The sequence below is a fragment of the Argiope bruennichi genome, chromosome 2 (genome assembly GCF_947563725.1).
Source record: "Argiope bruennichi chromosome 2, qqArgBrue1.1, whole genome shotgun sequence".
Taxonomy (NCBI): Eukaryota; Metazoa; Arthropoda; class Arachnida; order Araneae; family Araneidae; genus Argiope; species Argiope bruennichi.
Genome location: NC_079152.1, coordinates 132,212,522 through 132,234,160, shown reverse-complemented (window position 1 = coordinate 132,234,160; position 21,639 = coordinate 132,212,522). Strand labels below are relative to the sequence as shown.

At 32.6% G+C, this 21,639-nt stretch overlaps 1 protein-coding gene across 1 annotated transcript in view; it reads left to right on the top strand.

Moving 5' to 3' along the window:
* LOC129960727 (elongation of very long chain fatty acids protein 4-like) overlaps positions 1 to 9,747 on the top strand; it is a 52,652-nt gene extending 42,905 nt beyond the window's left edge. Inside the window, exons 7-8 of the mRNA XM_056074328.1 lie at positions 5,120 to 5,256; positions 9,205 to 9,747. Of these exons, the coding sequence (XP_055930303.1) occupies positions 5,120 to 5,256; positions 9,205 to 9,366 (299 nt within the window). The 3' untranslated portion in view covers positions 9,367 to 9,747. The remainder of the gene's footprint in view (positions 1 to 5,119; positions 5,257 to 9,204) is intronic.
* Positions 9,748 to 21,639: the final 11,892 nt, after the last annotated feature.

Sequence of the window (21,639 nt, the reverse complement as noted above, 5' to 3'; positions counted from 1 at the left end):
CCGCACTGATTAGAAGTTACATACCCCATCATCAAATAATACCACCCACCCTTCAACAAGTAGAAGCAACAATAGTTAGGATAACACTTAAAAATCACGACCCCATAAATGTCACATCACTATATATCCCCCCAAAATCAGATCATAATTTATTTCTCTTCGACATTGAAAATATCATACAGCTAGGTCTTAACAACATCATCTGTGGAGATTACAATGCCCACCACACATCCTGGAACTGCCAAAGTAATTCTCAAAGAGGCATAAATCTCAGACATTTTGTGGATAATGCAGGGTTAGAAGTATTGTTCCCTAATGAACCGTAAAACAACCCTATTTTGACCCACAAATTAAAAAACTCAACCAAGATAGAAATAAAATAAGAAAATTATACCAGCAAAACAGAAGCCCTTTTCTAAAAACGCAATTAAATAGGATGAACAAACTGATAAATAAACTAGACATGAAATTAAAAGAGAGTGAATTATCAAATAAACTAGCGAATTTGAATAATGAAAACGGGGACATTTGGGATTTTGTGAAACCTTTCAAAAAGAAGAGTTACAACATTCCGACCCTTAAAGGTTCGGCCAGTATAGCGCAAACCGACCTGGAAAAAGCAAACTGCTTGGCTGAGAGTCTCGAGACACAATTTAAAAACAACAACCTAACACACAAGGAAACTGAATCCAAGGTCGAGAAAGTTCTTAGCATATTTCACAACACACAGATGGCGCCACTAGCAAATACAAACTCAAAACTTGAAACTATCTTCCCATCTGAAATCATTAAAGAAATGAAAATCCTACGTAACAACAAAGCCCCAGGATACGATAATATCACTAATAAAACAGTTAAAAAACTCCCCCTTAACGTAATTATTATTTTCACACTACTCATACAAAAGATATTGGAAGTAGGACACTTCCCAACACGATGGAAGACAGCAACGGTGGTCCCAATTTTTAAGCCAGGAAAGGACCCCACAAATCCTTCTAGCTACAGACAAATTTCTCTCTTATCAACGCTAAGCAAAATTGCTGAGAGTGTCATTTTAAAAAGACTAAATACACATCTAGTAGAAAACAACATACTGTGTCCGGAACAATTCGGGTTCAGACCGAACCTCTCTACGACACACCAACTCGCCAGAGTATCCGAATACATCACTGAAGGATTTGTTAACAAACAGAAATCAGGAGCTGTCTTCCTAGACATCCAGAAAGCGTTCGATCGTGTGTGGATCAATGGACTTATTTATAAGCTAATTGAGAATCAGATTCCAGGCTATCTGATTCGTATATTAGAATCATACCTCACCGATCGTTCCTTTAAAGTCAGAGTAAAACAAGAACTATCGGATACAAAACTCATAAGTGCAGGAGTACCGCAGGGCTCAAAACTGGGACCTGTGTTATTCTCAATCTATATTAACGATATGCCCAAGCAATTCAACACGATGTTGTGCTTGTACGCAGATGACACAGCAATACTGGCCAAGAACAAGAATCCTAAATACGTGCACATAGCACTCAATAGACACTTACACAAGTTGGAGGATTGGTTCCAGAAATGGAAAATTGAAATCAATGCCTCCAAAACGGAGGCGGTTATGTTTCACAGATCCCAAAAGCAACCGGATTTTCCCAAACTGACCATTAAAAATAATCCCGTCCCGTGGTCTCAGGAAGCTAAATATTTAGGAGTAATACTTGACAGGAAATTAACTTGGAAAAAACACTTTAATTATGTCAGGGACAAGTTCCGAGCTCAGTCGCGTAAATTTTCCCCCTTAATAGGCCGGAACTCAAAAATGCATAGGGATACAAAAATGCTTATCTTTACAGCCTATTTGCGTCCAGTACTCACATATGCATGCCCCGTTTGGAGTTATGCTGCAAAATCAAACCTAAAAATAATTCAGCAGCAACATAACCAAGTAATCAGAACAATATGCAAAGCCAGACGATTCATGAGAACCGTCGATGTCTGCAATGCAATTAATTACCCAACCTTTACCGAAACCATCAAACAACTTTCAACTAAATTTTATAATAGTATGGACAATAATAAAAATGAAGCAATAGCCCAGATTAGTAAATATACCCCAGATATTAAAATTAAAAGACCCCGAAATCTGCTACTCCTTCAATAACCCCACACTAATGCCTAAAGTACTCATGACACGGCCAGCAAACCCAGCCAAGAAACGATTCCTAATCGCTAACCGGGAACAGTAGCATAGCCTCGGTAACGAACAACTAAACTGCAAAAAACATCTCTCTGGGTTTTTCACTGCGCATTAGACTGACTCCGCCCCCTGCTGGAACAACTCTCTTCTACTGGCTGACCAGGCTCACTCCCGCTCCTACTCCCCTGTCTTTGAACTATGGGACAGCGTCAACAGAGAACTCTTGCTCTTTTCACTCTCCGATCCAGACCCATGCTAACGACTACCCGACCAGCTCCCTGCTACAGCTCACCATCTATTACCGAAGTTAAGGGCATACCATAACGCCAGGCTTTCATTACCAGGATCATGGAGATAGCCTTGCTACGCAAGGCGGGTGCTCCGGATAACTTTACCATCATCGACCCAACCTCATTCAAGACCTTGCCACACTTCTGTTCAAACCATCTTTCGCTCTGCTCAAAGTTTTTTGTCGATCGGAGATGGCGCCAGCGCTCCTAATTGTTTTCCTTGTGTCCTTGTGTGCCGATCAGTGGTGAATTGGGTTGCGAACCAGTGGAGTCGAAGAGTAGTCGGAATCGACAGAAAGAATTGGCCTTCCGGAGATTAGCGGATCAGCGACGGAGTCAAGCGAGTGCTGAATTAAGTTGTGCCCTACGGTCTGCATTAGAGTCTGTTGTGTGCTGTTGTCTGCACGTCTCGTGGGCTGAAAATAATTCTGTGCCGTATATAGTTGTCGTCTTTGTGCTGTCCTGTCTGTCTTCGTGTAAATAAACGTCGTTGTTTCATTTTCTACTGCCGCCTGCTGATTGAGTGTTCTCCACACCATATAGCTCCCACTATCCAAACGAACCCCGGAAATTTCGTAAATATATATATATATATATATATATATATATATATATATATATATATATATATATATATATATATATATATATATATATATATATATATATATATATATATATATATATATACAGAGAGAGAGATCTTCGCAATAGTTAAATATATTGTTGTTAAATACGCTTAAAACACTAATCTATTTAACATAGTATATTCCAGAATTAATTATAAATAGATAAATTATTTGATTTACAGTTAAATTAAATCTTCGAAAAGAGTAAATTTTAAATTTTAGATAATGTAGAAATGATTTTCTTTTTAATATTTTCTAAAATTTTAGAGAAAAATCATTAAAATTTCATTTCTTTTTTAATAAATGATTTTAAATAGAATTAAAGATAGTTGGAGAGAGCATATTTAATCTTCCCAGATATATTTGTGCCAAATGTGGTGGCATTAATTATGCTGTATATTTGGTAGAGCGCCAACACGCACACACAGTGCATCCATTTCAGCTAATAATAAAGGTGAATGTGAGTGCGTCTGTTGGTGCCCTACGAGGAAGACCGTTTGATCTGGAATAAATTAGTCTCAAACATATACACTTTGGGAAGATGGGAATGTTCGTCTAAGAAACATTTTTTAAACCTTTGAATAAAATTTTAATTAATTAAAAAATCGGAATTTTGAACTTTTTTCACTATGATTTCTAAATTATTGCAGCATGAAAAGACTTTTACATCATTTGAAACTTCAAAATACTTCATTTCAGAAATCTAAGATTATGTGTATTTTTTTCAGTTGTAGAAATATTCTAAATGTCGTTATTAATATTTTATCTTGCTGTAATCAATAAATGCATAACTGAAAAATTATGAAGGCTAAATTCTATACAGTTCTATGGTCCTATGAATCATATTTAGTAAAGAATACTTGACGCAATAATTTTTAAATAAAAAAAAAATCTCTCTGAGCTTGTTCTTAACATTATTTATTTAAAATAATCAACAGTTTCATTATTTTGGACCAATTAGCCGTGGGAAGTGTCCGGAACAGATTGGCGTGTAGATTCATAGATTCTTTCCAACACCACAGCATTTATTATAAAAAGAAAAAAAATGACTTAATATGGAGCTTCGATGGCAGAAATGCTTTGCTTAATGGTTCCATTTTAAAGATATTCTTTATAATTCTTGTCAGGGAATCCTTTCGCGATGTCGCACCAAAAATACAAACATCATATTGCACTTAAATGTTTTGGTCATTGTTATAAATCTTAAAAATTGTGTAACAGAAATAAATACAATTTGAAAAACCGGTGTTTTAGATCTTGTGTCATCAAATTTTTATATATTTCTATTCAAAAATGTTTAATTTTAGAATTTAAAATTTAATAAGCAATATAAAATATGCTTTCATATATTAAAAATTCATGATTTTTGTCTCATTTACTGAGTGTTTTAATGCAGATTAATAATAATTTAAAAGGTTCATTATAGCAATAAATATAATGAAAAAATGGAAACTCGCATGCATCATTAGAAATTCAAACTGTAATTGCATATAACTCATGAACTGCTTACTCAAAACTACAAAATAGTAAATACATTTTTAGCTATTTTAGTCTGGAGAATTCAAATTTGTATTCGAAATTGTGTTTGCTGTTTGAAAAAAATTTCGTTGAAGCATATCCAAATCATTAAAATTAAATCCTGTCATTAAAATAGGGAAATAAAATAGGGAATTCATTAAAATAGGGAATAGAGAAATGTTGAAAATATATTTCTTTCACGAATGCAATTTGCTGTTATATTATACGATAGCTAGTATCGGAATAAGAAATAATGTACGCCAACTTCTTTAAAAGATTGTATAACCGCAATTTCAGTGTCGTATTTTGAATGTTTTAAAATATTAGTTTAACATCCTAAATCTGTCTGGCATTGTTGCATGTGTTGATTTTTGCGGTAAAGTTTTCTGATGCAAAAGCTATGTTATTTTTTAAAGAACATAAGAATTAATAACAAAAGAATTATAAAAATCGGCATAATGAAATGACATTTGTTCTTCTTTTCATTTCAGCGTTCTTTGTTCTTACCAACATGCTTCTGAATTCGTTTGTGCACGTCATCATGTACTTTTATTATGGCTTATCAGCTTTCGGGAAGTCAATGCAGAAATATTTGTGGTGGAAAAGATATCTAACAATAATACAAATTGTAAGTATCTGTCTCAAAACTCTATTTGCTTACATTCATAGATATATTAGATTTTTAAAGAAGCATTTATAATTCCATGGATAAAATAATTCTGCTAATACATGGATTGACCTTCCATATCTACCTTCCATTAGTCTTCCCTTTCATTGAAATACTTTAATTAGTTCAGTCTCAAAACTGATTAAAACCTGTCTGATAGTGATATTTGATGCTGATATATGATTTTTAAATTTTATTTTTGTAAATTTAAAATAAGTCATACAAGTCTCTAAAAATATTACATACTTTTGTAATATCCCACCAAATAGATAAAAAAAATTTTTAATCTTTTGAAATAAGCAGTTTTAAAACAGACGCTTATACAAAATCATTAGAGGAGAAAAATACTTATTTGTTTAATAAATATTTGTTTGATTTAATGAATTAACGGAAAAAGGAGACCAACAAAACAAATAAGTAAAGTAATTTGCATTTATTCATATCAGAAAATTAGACATTTTGAGCATTCCACTGAGAGAGCAGATACATTTTCAAATGATAGGAAAGAATGTTTGTTAAAGTAGAATACTAGGATTTTAAATGAAAATTTTATGGCATAAATTTTCATCCCACTAAAAATGAACAAATACTTTTCTATATTCATTACTTTCTTTATATGATTTCGCATTTCGATTTTATTTACAAAACATGCTTTATTAATAAGTTATCCACTTATTAATAAAGCAAAGATTTTCAAGGATAGGATAAATACTTGTAATTAATATTTCGACTGCGACTTAAACGCAGAATGTAATCGAAACAGATCCAATACATAGTGTTTATTTAATGTATGTGTTTGTGTGTGTGTGTGTGCGTGCGTCAGTGCTTTCTTAAGTCAATAATCGGATTGCGATTTCAATCCCATTTGTAATATAATTTAATTTTTAAAGAAATTATTTGAATTTTCATTATTGTATTATTTGAGGTACTTCCAGAATGTTGATATAAAAATAAAAAAAATTTTCAATGCTCCATACACAATGTATCATTTTATTGTTATTTTAGCTGTTAATAGATTATGCGATTCATAGTTTTAATTGTTACAGAATCGTCTAAACATTTGCTTCTAAATTCACTTGCAGGTGGTGCTTGACTATAGATCCAAAATTCTATTAAAATCAATTAATTCCTTCAAAATTAATTTTTTGAAAATATTAAAATATTTTATTAATGTCAGGAACACACATTTGTGTAAGATTTACTGCAGCTTATTAGAAACAGAGAGGGCAGACAAACATAGTTCCAAAAATGTTTTTACAACATCGGGAAGCATTGAGACATATACATTTGAATACATTACATATGAGAAAGAAGATATCTATGAAACTGTTACAAGATATGATACAGGTGAATTAAGTGTTTTTATAAGTTTTCTATTTTTTATGTGATTGCCCACAGATTGATTTTCCTTGCTCATGGAAAGTGTCAGGAATTTATTTGAGGCTTCATCGTGCTATTTAATGCATTTCAATCCTGTTTCAATTACGCTTAGCCCATCCTCGTTAGTCGCTTGAACATCATCCAAGTTACTTGACTTTACTTCAACTAATGTTCCCACTTCTGTTTGAAACTATTTCATTGCCATATACTTCACACTTTCATTAGCGCTCCCAAGAATCTTCCTCTTCAGTGTCCTCATATAGAGAAATATGATTTATCAACGGAAGAATGAACTCCAACTCCAGACATGTATTCATTACCAAGGGGATCTAATGCGTTTCCAGTTTCCAATGACATTTATCATATGGCTTCTCAGAAATCAACTTTCACGTCCCACTAATGCCAAAGCAAATGTTCAGTAAACAGTCTATCAAACAATCGACAATGACAACTAAAGCATGCTTTTTAAATAAAGTAAATCCAAAGTTGGTTAAAGAAGAATGTTATGTAATGAAACTTTTATGTAATGCTACAATAGAATAAATGCAACAACAAAGTTAAAACAGCATTAAATAAACTTTCATCAAAAAGTGAAACTTGTTTGCGCTTTAGTATTAAACGAGGATAGTGATTTCAAGCTTCGGGGAACCAGAAAAAAGCATTAGAGTACATTGCAGAACTGCTCCCTTATCAAAGACCCGTAGAAGCATGAATACTTGCTGTTAGTGATGTGAGTTTAAATTTAAAATTCCTTTGAAGTTCCTTTTTTATTCTGAATGTTTGAACATTCTCTATTCGATGACATAATTTTAGGATGCTCGTCAGCCAGCTCATTATCTGATATTTAATCATCCCGCGCTTCTTTCAAACCACTTAATTAGCTCATTGAAAAATATCTTTTTTTTCATATTCATTGTTTTTAGTGGATGAAGAACTGGCAAGGTTATCAAAATAATTCCAAACTTATGAGTATTATTGAGGAAAATTTAAGGCTCACGTCAATTTAATGGTGACAAAGTTTTTTTTTTTTCAAAGTAGGAAAACCTGATCCACCTATCTGACAAATGCCTAAATATCAATGGCGACTATGTTGAAACTGTACAAAGTTTTTGTACGTAATTTTCGATAATAAATCTCTTTGGTTCTTTATTCTTGTCTTATTTTCAAACAATCTCGGAACTTGAAAAAAACATACAGGTCCTCGTGAAATGCAAAGATAAGTCACAGAAATGTTTTAACATTCACCCTTCGAAGATGCAATTTTGGATGTTCCTCAGCCAGTTCATTGCATGGAATTTCAGCGTCATACACTTCTTTCAATTTATTTGAGCAGTTCATTGAAGAATACAGTACATTCCCGAGTATCCGGCCTAATGTGGCGGAAGAGCCGGCTGGATAACAAAAAAAAAAAACGTATAGGCCGGACTTCTGTGAACTCATTTCTTTGCCCATGAAAATCAGAAGACAAAGTGTTTATTACAAAACTCATTGTTACAATACGTATTTTCGTATGAGCTCGGCCTAATGTAAGGAAGGCTTAAGCCCTCCATTCATCTCCAGCCATATAGAATGTGAACACGGCCGTGGCCCGGTGAAACATAGTAGTAATTGCCGGTAACGTGTCGAGTTAAAGTAGAAAGCTCTGTACTGGTAGTTTATATGTAAGAATGTAATGTAATGTTTACTGAAAGAATTTATTACAGAAAAAGTAGTTAAAGGATATAAACTGCTCACATTTTAAAATAAATTCTGTACACTACATTGTGGTATACTTAAAAAAAAAAAACATTGAGCATTACGCTATGAACAATTTATGAATCCTGTATGTACTGTGCAGTTATAATCAGGAACAGCGGCAACAGCTGAGGTCCATTACACACTGAGGAAACAATGAACAACGAGCAGAACGCTGCTCTTTTCTTGTCACAATTTGAATTTTGCACACGATGTGTAGGGATGGAGGGTCGTAGCAAACGCCCGCTTCTAATGTCCTGACTTCCTCAATTAATTACGATACAGAAAAATAGGCCGGATAGTGCGGAAGCTGCACAGTTGCAAACCGCATACTCGGGAGTGTACTCTATCTTTCTTTATCTTTATTGATTTCTTAGTGAATGAAGAACTCATTGGGTTATCAAAATAATTCTTATCTTGTGAGTATCTTCAAAGAAGAGGTAAGAGGTCAATTTACTGCTGACAAAGGTCTTCTAAATCGAAGTGAAGATAGAATGCCTTATCCTTTCACTTGACACATATCTGAATCTCCATGCCGATTATGTCGAAAAGTAACCATTTTTATACGTATGCTTCGGTAATAAATCATTTTTGTTCTATACTTTTGTCTTTTTTTTTTCTTTTTACTTTTAGTCATGGCACCTGAAAGCACATTTGAGCTTCTTGCATAACAGTTATTTGATACTCCAAACATAAAGGTTTCAGTTAATATTTAAAAACAAAGAAAGGTGTTTAAAACGATTCAAATATGAAAAATTAAAGTTTGTGACTCGGTCGTTTTTTTTTTTCTTTCAGGTTCAATTTTTGCTGATGCTTTCCTGGGCATTGATAACCTTTGGTAGCGGTTGCGAGAAAATTACGAACCTGCAGTCTGCTTATTCTATTTATATCATCACTATTCTTGCCCTCTTCATCAATTTTTATAGAAAATCATTCAAGAGAATGAAGACTGAATGACACACCAATAAACAAATTGCTAGATTAAATTAATCATTGACAAAAACTTATTCGTTTCTTTAAATAAATTCTTTCTAAATATTTTTATTCTGTTTTCATTAGAGTTTATTCCATACAAGTTTAAATAAATTCTTTGAGTTCATTTCAATGAAATCATTTAGATATGGTTTCTTGTAAATGATTACATCAAATAATCAGACATTAAACTTGTGCTTTTAATTTGTCTTACATATGTTCTGTTCATTGCATTCATGAATCTACCTATTGGAGACCAATCCCATAACTTAATGGCACAATTAAAAACGCAGATGATCTAGCTTATCTGTCATATAAATTTCACAAAACTGTAACTTTAATTTTTTATACGCCATGAAATCTACGCAGGCGTAAAACAAAATCATTTTTCCTTTGCTTTCAACAATGGAAGAAAATCACACTATTAAATTTTTTATGTATCAGCAAAAATGGTTTGAATCCCAATACAGCAATGTAATCAATTATTGGATAATAAAAATTGTATATTATTATCAGATACTAATTTTTGGATAGTGGTAAAAAATATTTTTTTAAAAAAGTGTCAAAATTTTTGATTTAATATTACATTATTATTATTCAAAAAAAAAATATTTTTTTAGTTTTAAGATGACGTGAAAATTATTTTTTGTATTTTTGGTAATTATTATTATTATTTTTATTTTTTATTATTTTGTTAAATATTAGAAAGTTATCGAGTAAAAATTTCGAAATTAGTCTTAATTTTTAATTCATTAAAATTTCAAAGAATTCTTTCCAAAATGCACACTTCCACTCTCCAAATTATATGTATACCATATTTTGTAGCTCTAAATCAAACAATGTGGCCTCTAAAGTGCCAAAACTCATTTACACACAGTTCATTTTTATCATTAGTTGAGTCTAACCACTTTAGGGAACAAACTTGTTCGGTTTGCTTGAAATTCATATTTATAATTGAATTTTAAGTTCGAATATAAAATATTAAATTTTTTATGTAACTTGGTCTTTGAAAGGTTTCTTTAGCAAAATATTTTTAGACATCAAATTTCGATATTCATATAACCCATACTGTTATAGAAACCGTACACATTCTGTTCATTGTATTATGTATCTTTCTCTAATCTTCTGTCTGCTCCCGTAAAATCTGAATCTTAAATTGAATCTAAAATTAAGAAACTTCAAATAATATAAAAACATTTTTGCTGAAACTAAATACTTTTTGTAATATGAGTATAGATAATAGAATCGTTTAGCATTTTAGTGTCATTGTTTTATAGAATATATTCTTTTATAATTAATATAATAAATCGAAGAATCATTCAACAAAAATTTCTCCGTTTCGTCATAGCTTAGTTATATTAACTTCCCGTTTTTAAAGTGACACTAGGGCTATTTTGGGACAGACCTCGTAATTTTGAACAGCCTTCAGATGACGAGGATGACACCTGAGTAGGCCCCCTTCTGAAAACTTTCACACCACATCAGGCGGAGGAGATTTGGCCCAGACGGAATTGGCGTGCACCAGACCATCATACACGACTGTTCTTCGGTGAAATCAGGTCTCCCCCTCCGATTCATTAAAAAATCTATTTTTAATTTTATTTTCAAAAGGAATTAAAAAGCATATATAATAATATTATATTTTGTTTCATTCGATATATATATATAGTCTGTTTTTTATGATGTCATTTAGTCCTAAGGAATCATACTCAGTGAAATATTCTTGACACCTCCAATCTTTAAATGAAAGAGAAAAAAAAAACATTTTTATTGTCTGTGAACAAATCCGAATGAGTTGTGAAGCTTTAAATATGACTATTTTGAATGAGTAGCTATTTCAAAATTTTAGGTTAATCAGACTTTGATAAACTCCGAGGTCTGATAGTCGCAACTACTTTAAGATGGACAATGGAGTGATCGAAAATCGAGTATTTTTATAAGGAAGTCATGTTTAAATTTTAACAATTCTTTCAATTTTATTGAGACATAGGCATTCGACATTTACAAAACACTTATCAAAACTGCAAAATTTGTAATTTTTTTAATTATATTTAGACCACTTTTTCTTATTAGATGTATATGTATAATAGTTACTTTCAGTAACTAATAGTATAAATAGTAAATTAGCTGTTAGACCGAATTAGAATGGATAACCTGTATATACATAAACAGTGTTTGCCTTAAATAATATAGAATACTTGAATCAATCATCTAGATATTTTAAAACATCACAGAAACCTATTTCTTATTTATACAGAATGCTGTTATTACAGAAAAAAAAACACCATGTTTCATATTTATTTCATTTTATGCAAACGCATGCTAGAAATTGCATATTTCTGGGCTTAGTTTCCCATATGGGCTATTTAATCTTTTAAATTCAGGCCTTTAATCCTTTATTTCATTTGTCAGCCTTATGTTGATGAATAAGTTGATGAAAAAAAATTTCGATGTGTCCAGACGTAACGTGCTCCTTCAAATTAAATTTTATTTTTATTTTACGTGAAATAAATTGTTGAAAAATATGCATAAAATATTTTTTTTTAAAAATTGCTTAAAATTAAAAAATTATTTTTTTTTAGAAAAATTATTAGCATTGAAAATGAATTTTTATTTATTTTTTTATTTTTAGTATAACGTTAAAATGATTTCGCATTGTAATGTTTTCGGATATTATCGCGAAAACATACAAAATTTCGGCTTGAACTTTAAATAGAAAACATTTTCTGTTTTTCAAAATTCGCTCCGAAGCGCCTATTCTTTTGCTCCAAAGTCTATATGTGTGGGAAGTTTAGTAGAGCTAGGTCAAACGGTCTGACCTGTAGATTACCAATACACATATATTCATCTTTATTATAAGTAATGATTATGCACAAATATTAACGGTTTGCTTGTTATTCTTATGTTAGAATTTGTACAAACTTTATATTGCAGTTGTTTCTTTGATATAAACTGCTTTCAAATAGGTCACTGAAAGTATGTAATAAATTATATAAAAAACGATGAAATAAGGCGCTAAGAATTTAAAAAATTTCATACAAAACATCATGCATAATAAGCGGGTTTGAATACCATCCTGTGCAAAGTCAATTGATAAGAAAAATTGCAAGTAAGTTTAAGTCCGATTTATTAGTGGACACGGACATAGAGGAAACACCAGTCACAAGAACATAGAAAATTTCATCTGACACATTCAAAGAGCGTTTGCGCGATGGGGTGTATACTGCCATACAAGGTGGTGCCTCTCGTCAGAAGAGTCCACAGCAGATACAAAGAGCAAATAGGAGGATAGTGAAATTCTCCTAATATTTTCTGCTGTTTATAATTTATTGCATTTGTGCTTAGTATTATTATAAATTTCAAAGAAACCATACACATGCTTTTGGTGGATTTCAAATGATTTATTGAGTTACTATCCGCCTTTGTTAACCAGCTGGTTTGACAAGGTTCTGATTATATATTCAATAACATCATTTTCCATGGCTAAGTAATTCAATTTTCTACATCAAATTTTTTTTTAACTTCAAAAATTGTTAATCAGACTCTTCAGATAGCGGGGGTTTTAGTGGCGAGGTGTCTAGGAGTCTTTTAATATTTACGGGTTCAGTTTCACAACTAAGATCAAAATAATGCAAACGAAGGATGAAGAGACTTCTTAAAAATAAAAGAATTTATATACATTTAAAGGGAAAAGTTTACAGGGGGATTATTTACAGGGAAATAGGAAATGGATTAAAACATGGAGATATGAAAGAAACAGAAAGTTAGATAATTCCCTCTAGGAGGACGTTAGAAATCTAAAAGAAAGTGCATTATGTGACTGAAACAACTTACCGCGTAGTTAACGAGCGCGAAACGTCTTGATTGAAAGGGTTAGTTAGTTAGGCATGTGCCTGAATATTAGTTGTGTCGGCGTTTCGTAAGTTCGACAGATAACGTTCATCTGGAATGCTGTATTAATTAAAATTATCGTCCTCTGGGAAATGATTCAACCTTTTACAATTCTTGCTTTGAATCACGTCCTACAATGGGACAACAGAATCAAATGATGGCAAAACAAAATAGTTCCATGAGATATCCTACAGAATCACCCTCTCCTGATAGAGATGGTTTCTCAGCTCTTACAGAATGTTGAGATCTAATACAAACTTTAATATAAACTTGCATTTTATTAAGAAACTAGTTTGAGCTACAACCATGAACTTGAGGATTTAGGAATGTTTATGCAATAACCACGAATAATACTGTTCTTAAAGATAATAAAATAAAATATCACAGATGAAAATATGTATACCCAATATTAACAATTCCGGATATAAAATAAAGCATATAAAAATATCAAAATATTCTATATTGTGACCTACAATTAACTAAATATCTAATCACGAAAAGTCTTTCGAATAGGTTGAAAGATAAATAATGATATGAAAATACGATAATTGTTGCAGACTAATATAAGATAATTATCTGAAACGGCCTTTACCATATATTGCAATTAGTTTCTCAAAAGGGATATAACATGAGAAAGATTAAAAATAATAACTAATATTCAAAAGCACGACTTTTTTCACTTCATACCTATCTTTAGAGTTCACTTAATTATTTCATAAGGACCTAAGAACTTCGGTCTTAGTTTTAGTTCAGTTCCAAATTTGTCCTTTGGATATTGCTACTACATCACCTTCTTTGTATATTGAAGCTCTCTTTCTTCTTTTGTTGTACGTCTTTCGATTCTCAGATTGTATGGTTTCGATGTTCTTTCATTAGAAATTCGCGTTGTAATTCTTCTGCCATTTCTTCTAGCAGTAGGCCTTTCATTCGGATGTCTTCCTTGTTACGCCTTTTGATTCCTACTAAATGTTCGAACGGTGTCCATTTCGTGCTTCTCCGTGTAGTGCTGTTAAGTATTGTTTGTAATCTGTCGACTTGTACCATTTCGTTGAGTCGTCTAACGATAGCTTGGTGAGGACTGGAATGGTTCGGTGTATTTGTTACGGCCAAAGCCCGAAGTACGGCCAGTTCGCGAATTGGCTGGCCAATTTGCGAACTGGCCAAGAGGTTTGGCCAAAGTTCGAAATACTTGCAATTAATATTGTATTTCTACTTTGGCTGGCCATTTCGCGAAGTGGCAGGGAATCCTTGGCCAAACCCCGATGTGATAATCTATACTTATAAATAAAGCTCAATGTATGTTTGTGTGTGTGTGTTGACGCTAAAATATCTTTTATCAACGTGTTGCCATCACATTGATAGAAGTTTAAATTAAAAAATAAACTATTATTGCAAATTTAATAAACAAAATTGTAATTTTCGGCAGGTGTCTGTATAAAATGAAAAAAAAATGAAATAAGATATTTTCTGAAAAGTAAAAGGAGGAAACGTTTTCTATGAGCTTTGACAATACCTATATTATTAATTCAATAAAACAATTTAATTTAGGGCAAACATAGTTCAATATACTTAGGATAATCATTCTAATCAGCGACCACCAGCTAATTTGGGCATACATTTGCTAACAAAATGGTCTAAAGGAACTAAATAATTATATTTAATATAACTTTAGTCAATAAATGCTCCGATGAATCAGGAATTTTAATTTTTTACATAGGTCCTCTGTTCTTTGAATCATATTTAACAAAATATTCTTCAGACATCAATATTTTTAATAAAAATTGTTGAATTCCGGCCAACTAAATCAATCACTAAAACTGACTGATTTATGAAATTTCAATATCACTCTTCTATAAAAACTGACGATTTTAGACTACTTCACCGACTGTCTCAATGAAGATAAGCTAATCCTCTGCAGGGTTTCTCGACAGTAATTGGCCTGTGATTATAAAAATGTTGATTGTTCTAAAACTGATGCATGAAAACTTCATAAATCGGTCAGATTCATCGCAGGACGTTTATTTAATTTATTTAAAAGTTGGTGTCAAGAGTATTTCGCAGAATATGATTCCTTGGGACCAAAAGATTGTGTAAAATTTAAAATTCGTAATTTTTTCGTAAGTTCATTTATTGACGGAAATAAAATAAAATATTTTTTTTTGAATCGTCCTTTTGAAAGTAAAAAATTAATTTTACGATGAATCAGAGAAATTTTTGTTGAATAATTTTTTAAGATATTATATAAATTATTCTGCAGTACACATATAATTTCACTGCCGAACGACTCGGATTTCAATTTTCATATTTAAAAAAAGACATGGTTAGCTTAAATATATAAAGCTTTTATATTGATTGCAGTTTAACATTTCCACTTTAATTTAAAGTAGAAATTTTATGGATACTGACAGAACATTAGAGAAAGTAGCACAATGAAACAGAACTGTTTAAGTACGACTGAACATAAAAGTACGACAACAACAATAGTACAACAACATAAAAGTACGACTGAATCATATAAGTACCAAAATATGAAGCTCAGAAATATTTTGCAGGAAAAGCTACTAAGAGAACAAGTTACATTAATTGAAAAATTTAGCGATCATTAATAGTGGTGAACCGGCTGGTCGCCAAAGGTGACAAGTTGTAAATAAATATAATGACATTCATGTATAAAATATAAATAAGGACATGTTGTAGGTAAAATTCGACAGTCGGCGCCAACAAAGAAATGTCTTTAAATGATATTAATAAAAAAACTATTTTTCCTTCATATTTGTTTTAATTAGCCCTTATTTTTGCTGTTTGCCTTTGCAAAAAATTTCATATTTTTTTTAAACGACATTTCTGGAGACAATGTGATCTGGGATCTTTAACATTAGGTCCATGGAGCAGAAAAAGACTAAGGATCACCCTTAAAGGTAATTGAAAACTGAATACTCAATTTGCCTTTGTATTCATACACGAGACGCAACGCCTTTGCTCAAAATATAATTCGTTCATTTTGAAGGGCGCAAATCTAATCTTCACGCTATCACGTTGTTACAGTATATACGTTCACTGAATAATTTCTATTATGGCTTTAATATGAGAACATAATAACACGATATCATATTTTTTATATATTACAATCTTATTTTTAACTCAGAGGTGTCACTTATATTTGAGCTCGTTTCTGAAACAATTGTACTTAAAAAAAAACAGTACACAGAAGTACTCATTTTTAAATACTTCCTTTTTAATAGTGTGTAAAACAATCTGCTCTTGATTCCTTTCTTCCTACTTTGGCCATTTCGCGAATTGGCCTGCCAAAGCCCGAAATCAAGAAAAGATCGGACATTATTAGCCGGTAAGTTTACAGCAACGTTGGCCAGATCGCGAATTGGCCGATTTCGGGCTTCGGCCGTAACATATTCGTCCAACCTGGCCATTTCCTCGAGGAACACCTGTTGCTATTTGTAGATGTATGTTTTCTTCAGTACAGTAGTTATTGAATAATTCTGAAGTGAAAGCTGAACCTCTGTCAGAGATAGTTCTTATGGGATTGCCAAAGGTTTTCTGTTATAAGTTTAACTTTTCCAAGGCACTTTCAGCATACACAGTTTTAACGGGATATAGCCAAGTAAATTTGGTAAATGTGTCTATTACAGTGATAATGATAACTTTTATTTGTGGAAGGTAAAGGGCCAATGAAGTCGACATGGTGAAGGTATGTCTTCTTTAGAAATAGGATTTAAAAATCCTTCTTTTTTTGCCAGTTTTCTTATTAGCTAAGATACATGGGACGCAATTAACTATTACTTTTTTAACGATGTTGGTTAAATTTGGAATTAAAAACTCCTGTTTCAAAATTTCTTTTGTTTTCGCTACTGAGAAGTGACCATTCTCGTGAACCAATTTAATTAATTCAGCTTCCATTGCTTTAGGGGTTACGATTAATTCTCGGTCATTTAAGTATTTGTAGAGTATACCGTTCAGCTCAAAACATTCTTTTAATTCTTGCTTCACTAGAAGCGACTTCAATGTTTGGATGTTATCATCTTCTTCTTGTGTTTTTTTCAACTTTGAAGTTAATGTGTCATCACAGATTATCATTACTGGATATCAACATGCTTCATTCGACTTCCAGCTCTGTGCTCTATTTCGTAATCGAATTCTTCCCATTGAAGTGCCCATCTGGCTTTGCGAGCAATTAGATCTTTTTTATACACAGTCTTCTGAAATGCTGCTCAGTCAGTTACAATTTTAAAATGTTGTCCTAAAAGATAAACACGAAACTTCTTTAATGCGTTGATAATTGCAAGTCCCTCTAGTTCATAGCTGTCGTACTTTTCTTCTGCTGTATGTGTCTTCTTCGACATGTGCAAACTGGGTGTAATTTTCCGTCCTCGGCTTCTTGTAATAAAATTGCGCCCTACCCTTGTTTACAAGCGTCTGTATGCAGCTTCTATTCTTCTTCCATATTTGTAAATATACAAGAGTGGGCCTTCAAACATGATTTTCTTTAATTTCTCAAATACTTCTTTTTGTTGAGTCCCAAAAACAAAGAGGTTTTCTTTTCTCGTTAAATCGCTAAGGGGTTTAGCAATCTTTGAATAGTCCTTTATATATTTGCGGAAATACCCAGTTAAGCCAAGTAAACTTTGTACTTGCTTTATTGTTGTTGGTTCTGGGAATTTTTGGACAGCCAGTGTTTTTGCGGTAGATGGTTTAATAATTCCGCTTTCCACAATGTGACCTAGAAATTCGATTTTTCTTTTTTAAGAATTGGCATTTCTTGAATTTCTAATCCGTATTTCTTCGCAACTTCGAACACAATTTTAAGTTTTTCTAGACTTTCTTTTTCGTTTTTCGCTGGAATTACGAGATCATCTAAATAACTGATTACAATTCCTTTCCGGGTGAGATTGCTAAATATACTTGATACATAGCGTTGAAAAACTCCAGGACTTGTGTTTAGTCCAAAACGAACTTTGTTAAATTCAAATTGTCCGCCTGGAACAATAAAGGACTTATACTTTTTGCAATCTTCGTCAATATCGACGTGGAAGAAACCATTATGCAAATCTAATGTAGAATATACCCTTGCTTCTTGCAAGGTGTAGAATCCATCTTTCTTTTTCACCATTACGATTGGGCTTGCATATTCCGATGAACTTGGACGTATAACACCTTCGTTGAGCCATTCTTCTATTTGTTTGCTTACCTCTTGTCTAGCTGTGAACGCTAGTCGACGAGGCGGTTGACATACTGGTCCTTCATTTTTCAAGATAGTTCTCATTGTGACATCGGCAGATACTGCTTTTTCTGGCTTGTAGTCTTGTATTAACTTCTGAAGTTCCTTCTTGATTTGACATTACGCAGATCTAGTTCTTCTTGAAGATTTTCAGCAGATATTTGCATAAGCAGTGCTTGATTCTCATATTTGTTGAAACTTATGGATGCTTGTTCCAAAATGCCTGACCCAATAACTGCTTCGAATTTTAATTTATTGTCAGGTACAAAATGCCAAGTGAATGAGTAACTTTCATTGTCCATTTCAAATTCATGTTCAAAGAACCGATAGTTGTCACTTGGGCTTCGCGAATACCTGTGAGAAGCATTTTGTTCTTCTATAATTTTGTTGGATCCATTATTCTTCTGCTTGTGTTCTCTCGTAGCAAACTTACGGTATTACCACTGTCTATAGGCGCTGTGATTTTCTTCTTTCCGAAAAATATTTCTTTAGTACGTAAGCCTTCCTTAACGATGAGTGTATAGATTTCCTTTGATTCATTTATCTCTTCTTTTTTTTCTTTTTTTTTTTGGCGTTTGGTTTCTTTGTAGTGAATTTATTTACTTTCATCGGAGGTTCTTTGAATTTCTGCGACTTTGAATAGTTCGTCTGAGCATGCTTGGAAGCATTGTAGTTCGAGTGTTTCTCGTAATTTTTGTTGTAATACCCCTTCTTGATTTCTTTGATGAGTTTCGTACTTGGTGATAGGAGCTTCATGATGTTTGTTGTAATTTGTTGAGGCTCGAAACCTCTTATCTGTCCTGTTATACTCGAATTTTTTCGGTGCTTCATATCGGCGATATTTCCCTGTGGGTTTGAATTCTTGTTTCTTCACAGCTCAAATTTTGTTTCAGAGTCCTTTTAACGTCTTCGAATTCTTCTTATTTTTCTGCTAATTGGGCAGGGGAGTTCCTATTTGTCCATTCATCAAGGTAATATTCCTTAAATTCAAAAGGCATTTTTCGTTTTAGTTGATCTGTTATGGTTAGATTTGATAATTTCTCGAAAATATCTATCTTTAATCCATTTATCAGGCCTTTAAAGTAAGTGTTTAGTTCATGGTAAAAATCTGTCCACGTTTTTTCAGGTGCCTTTTTATGAGTGAAAAATAGTTGTTGAAATTTTTCTGGAGTTTAAAACGTTTCAGCAGTAAGTCTTAAACATGTTCGTAAAAGTTAGCTTTGTCATCAGGCTCTCTCGCTATGATGTGAGATATTTCCGGAGGTAATAAACTTAACAGATGAGAAACCCAATTTTCTTGATTAATATTCAATTCTGTGCTTGACGTTCAAATCATTTTAGATAAAGGCTGATGTCGTCTTTCAAGTCGAACCGATGTAGAAATTTTGAAGAAATTTAGTATCACTTGCTTCGGATTTAGAGTTTGTCCTGCCGTTTTTGTTCCTCTAACCTCAACTGTTAGAGGCGCAGTTTTTCTTCTCGTTCTTCTGTATGTAGTTTTTCTTCTCTTTCTTTACATTATTTTTCTTCTTGCTCTTCTTGCTGTTTCTCCTTAGCTTTGCGATCTTCAACAATCGTTGTATGCAGGTTTTCGGTTAGGTCTTCATCGTATTTTTCACTGCCAGTTATTAGGTCTTTGAGTGTTGCGAGGGTCATAGATTGATCGGTTTTAAAATTTAGTTCTGTGGCTAAGACGAAGAAATATTCGCGTCGAACGTTGCCGAGATAAGCCATTTTAAAATTAAAATTTAATTTTAGTTAGTAACTAAAGGAATTAACGAAATTGTCACGCGTAAAAAATAATAAGCTTCGATCAGCATTTCTTTGCACTAAATCGCTTGAGAGTGACAGATAGATGTAGATGAATTCTTATTGAGCTAAGAGGCCTCAGCGAAGATCAGTGACGCAACAGAAACGAAATTGCATAGCTTTGCAGATTTTGTAAGTGCCAACCAAGAAACATATAGAATAAGATAAATCAATTCGTTTTTTAAATGAAAATATACAAATAAAACAACTTGGATATTACGTTCGATCTTCTTAATATTTAAAAGATATACTTGCACGGCATTTTGATAGTTGCGATTATGTATACACAAACAGAAAAATAGTACTTAAAAAAATATATAAACTTGCATGATGCTTTTAAAAATATGAATACATCATACTTCAAAAATATGAACACATCATACTTTAAAAATATGAATTATTCCTTTAACTCAATTAAAAGCAATTTTATAAACAAGAAGACTGCGGCTCTGAAATTCTTCTGAAGTCTTTCTTCCAGATTTTTCTTTTAATGAAAGCAACAAAACACAGTACCTGATATAGCGATCTCTCACTGGTGTTGCTGGAAACGTTTTAAGATATTTTAGTTATTAATTCCCCTTGGATATCGACGTTCCGACGGTGACACTGCTGATAGTCGCTGTTGGAAGAAGAACTTATGTAGTATATTGGATGTATACACTGGCGATGAAACTAATGGACTTTCTGGAGGGGTTTTCAGGAGAACTTGAACAACGACGAGATGATTCCAGTTGAACAGGAATACGTAGTTATTATTAGTGTTGAGAGTCAAGCCACGCGGTTTTTTTTCAATTTAGGCGTGAAGCCAAAAAAATTTTTAAAAAGAGGGGGGCTAAGAATTCAAATTAATCTGACTCATTTTTAATTCCGATCAATATTTAAAGAAGATTTTAAATCAATCCCGGGCTATCCCCCAATTATTTCTGTGGAAGTCTAACCAAGTCTTCCAAAAAAAAAAGTAGACTCTTCAGATAGCGGGGGTTTTAGTGGCGAGGTGTCTAGGAGTCTTTTAATATTTACGGGTTCAGTTTCACAACTAAGATCAAAATAATGCAAACGAAGGATGAAGAGACTTCTTAAAAATAAAAGAATTTATATACATTTAAAGGGAAAAGTTTACAGGGGGATTATTTACAGAGAAATAGGAAATGGATTAAAACATGGAGATATGAAAGAAACAGAAAGTTAGATAATTCCCTCTAGGAGGACGTTAGAAATCTAAAAGAAAGTGCATTATGTGACTGAAACAACTTACCGCGTAGTTAACGAGCGCGAAACGTCTTGATTGAAAGGGTTAGTTAGTTAGGCATGTGCCTGAATATTAG